Source organism: Pteropus vampyrus, unplaced genomic scaffold (assembly GCF_000151845.1).
Source record: "Pteropus vampyrus isolate Shadow unplaced genomic scaffold, Pvam_2.0 Scaffold473, whole genome shotgun sequence".
Classification (NCBI taxonomy): Eukaryota; Metazoa; Chordata; class Mammalia; order Chiroptera; family Pteropodidae; genus Pteropus; species Pteropus vampyrus.
The window spans coordinates 30919-34368 of record NW_011889254.1 but is presented as its reverse complement, the minus strand read 5'-3'; the positions used below and the strand labels follow the sequence as shown (position 1 = coordinate 34368).

The 3450-nt window shown below is 42.3% G+C and overlaps 1 protein-coding gene across 2 annotated transcripts in view; it reads left to right on the top strand.

Moving 5' to 3' along the window:
- Positions 1-2296, top strand: part of ACO1 (aconitase 1) — a 68185-nt gene extending 65889 nt beyond the window's left edge. For both annotated transcript variants that reach the window (XM_023524570.1, XM_023524571.1), the window contains exons 20-21: positions 289-518; positions 1419-2296. In XM_023524570.1, the coding sequence (XP_023380338.1) occupies positions 289-290 (2 nt within the window). In that variant the 3' untranslated portion in view covers positions 291-518; positions 1419-2296. The remainder of the gene's footprint in view (positions 1-288; positions 519-1418) is intronic.
- Positions 2297-3450: the final 1154 nt, after the last annotated feature.

The window sequence follows — 3450 nt, the reverse complement described above, 5'->3', positions numbered from 1 at the left end:
AGTGCATGATCAGACTACGGGTTCAAATACCAGACATAACACTGACTACCTGAGTACAGGGGACAATAATAGCATCTACTTCTCAGGGTTGGTGGAGGGGGAATGAGAGACTTCATTTAAGTGCTTACATAGTACCTGTATTTTGTAGGCATTCAGTTAAAACTGGCTACTGTGTTATTTATAACTAGAAGGTAATATTTTGTGTAAACTATTAATTGGTACTTACAAAGAATTTAGGTGTGAGAAGAGTTTTGACTTAAGCCTTTTGTAAAGTTTCTGAGTATCTGAAGGAAAATTGGAACTGTGTCCAAACTCCTGTCTTGGCCCATCAGGGAATCAGAGCTGTCCTGGCTGAGAGTTACGAGCGAATTCACCGTAGTAACTTGGTTGGAATGGGAGTGATACCCCTCGAATATCTTCCTGGGGAGACTGCAGACACCCTGGGACTCACAGGGCGGGAACGATACACTGTCATCATTCCAGAAAACCTCAAACCCCAAATGAAAGTCCAGATCAAGGTAAGCTGGAGCCTCTCCAAGCCAGGGCCAGCCAAAAGGGACCTTTATTTGTCATCAGCATTGTTAGAAGGAAATCAGTGGGATTTGGAAGGAAAAGGAAAAAAAAAAAATGCTCAGTAGGACCACATTAGACTTGAGTTCTACAAGCACCTCCTCCATCTGCCTTTACAACATAGTGAGGTTGATACCTATCATTATTTATTTCTGTTTATTCATAGAGTTATCATCAGTTCCATTCTTACCTCCCATCCCCAACTAGCCCCACTGCCTCCAATTCCCCAAGTCTCACTCGGCCCAGAGAATAGTGATGAAAACTTAGGGATAGGACATTACCTAAAAAACACCTTTTTATTATAAAAATATGAACAGCAGACACACTCCTTATCCCTGAGCCTCACCCCGATACGACAGCTCTCTAGGCAAGGTGAAGATGAAGTGTGCAGCACCAAGGTCCCAGGGGGATTAGACATCGACGCTGAGGCAGCTGCTGAGGTCTGTGTCCTGGGTGAACAGGGTACCTAAGAGACAACCTTAATGAAACCTTTGCTAACCTGAGACACTTCTTTCTGCAGAGAGCTCACAGGGAGGGTTTAGAAAATTCCATCCCAAACGTCACTAGTAACTGCTGCTCAGAGAGGCCATTTCTAATTCTCACATATCTTTCACTTCCATCATTGATACTCTATAGATAAGTCTGCTGGGGATCTTGTTAAAATACAGCTTCTGATTCAGCGAGTCTGGGCTAGGGCAAGAGATTGAGCATGTTTCCAGGCCAGGCTGACGATTCTAATATGCTGGTGATGCCGAGTGTGCCAGCTGCACTCTGAATGGCCGGCCCGAGGGCAGGCTGGGCAGGAATTCCTTTCACAGTGATTCTTCTCTGCTTCTTTGTTGTTGTAGCTGGATACCGGGAAAACCTTTCAGGCTGTCATGAGGTTTGACACCGACGTGGAGCTCACTTATTTCCACAACGGAGGCATCCTTAACTACATGATCCGCAAGATGGTCAAGTAGGCCCTCATTTCTTAGGAGAGCTGCGTTTGGAGCTACACCAGGGAGCATGTGCACCAGGGAGATGAGCCCCTGGTGCAGAAGCAGAAGCATCCCCCCCACCTCCATGCAAGGTGCTGCCTTGCAGATGGAGCACATGAGCACTGGCATTCTGGTGCCATTTCTCCAGGCACAAAATCAGCAGTTTCTACATTCTCTATTTTTGTTAATCTTTTTATCTTTTTCTATAATTTGGAAGCTAGAATGGTGGGAATGTCAGTAGTGTCAGAAAGAACTGAGATCGTCTTTATAGTTACTGATCATAGAATGTCGATTTTTCACTCTTAGCCTGTTTATGTTCAGCTGGACAGAAATAACTCTTCTCGGAAGCTATCTCCTGTCCTCTTTTTTGAACTTGTTTTCCCCAGCTCAATGAAACCTTTCCCTTGAGGGTCATTTGCCTTTGCATATTACAACAGTGTTAACTGACATGGTAGATAAGAACTTTTTAACACTTCAAATCACAGTAGTGATTACGATTTTTCCCTTCCTCCTTTCCTTCAGAGTGCATGATCCAGAAACCTCATGGACAGGTCAGATGTTGAAACTTTTTGATTATGTACCTTTTGATAGGTGAACATTAAAGAAATGTGAAGTTTTCTTTTACTATCTTCAAAAATTTTCCCCAGAAAACTTTTTATTTGTCAAAAGGATAATATGAAGTTGGTTTTAGAGAGAGACACAGAACATTTCTAATTTGAATAAAATAAATCTATTTTCAAGGAAAACTTTTTGACTTTGGAATTAAATTTTGCTGTGTGTGTGGCTATAGTTTTGAGTCCTTTAGTGAATCTCAGATGGCAGCTTCCTGAAGCCTGGATGACTTTCAGGGTCTCTTGTTTTTACAACCATGTCAGTGCTATTCAGGAAAATGGAAGTTCCAGGAAACCAACATGTTCTCCGCCCCATTTGAGAGCAAACAGGAAGGTAGCAATAGCAATAATGAAAAGCACTAAGCATGTCCATAAAATAGTCATGTGAATCATACTTCCTACTATAATGGCTGGCAAAACTTAAAATAGCCTTCACAAAGAAACATACGATATGCATTAACTGTTTCAGACATAATTACACTCACTTCCAGGACATAAACCCACTGAATGGAACAGCAAACAGAAGAGCCCTCACCATTTAAAATCTTTTTTTCTCTCTCCTCTTTCAACCACAGAGAGTATTGTTCAATTACAGTAAAGTTAAATGTATATATGACATAACTTCATTCTATTTCAAAATTTAAGCCTTAGCTAAGTACGACTAAAAACCCTGGATATTATATTTAAAAGGAACATGATATCCTGAAGGACAAAGAGAAGAAAGCAGATGAGCTAGGAGCGTCGGTACCCCAGGAGTAACATGGTCGTGAGTTCCCTGAGATTTCTTTTCACCTCATGTGTCCCAGAGTGGGGCTGAAGAAGTTGGCAACCAGAAATGCCTGTGGTCACAGATTTAAAAAGTCTTGACAAAAGCCTACTCTAACCAAAGGACCAGGAGAGGAGCTGCCTAGCAAGACAGAAAACTTTTAAACAATAACTATTCTACTCCAGCCAAACACCACAGGAAAAAAAAAAAAAAAAAGGGACCCAACCCCACCCGTGCCAATAAGGGCTGAGTAGGGAACCTAGATTTCCACTTTTCAGGGCTGTAACAAAGCAACCCAACACTCCCACCTGGTGGTGTCGGTGGAAGACCTCCTTCTGACACCCAAAAGTATCAAGGAAACTCCCCCTTGCTGGGATCAACAGAGGCTGAGTGGGAAACCTAGATATTTCCACCTCCACCTGGCAGTGATGAGACAGTGTTCCTACCTCCTGTGCCAGAACAGTGTCAGACAAAGCTAACACAAAAAGTTAAATAAGATCTTGAGTCTCATAATAGAATATTT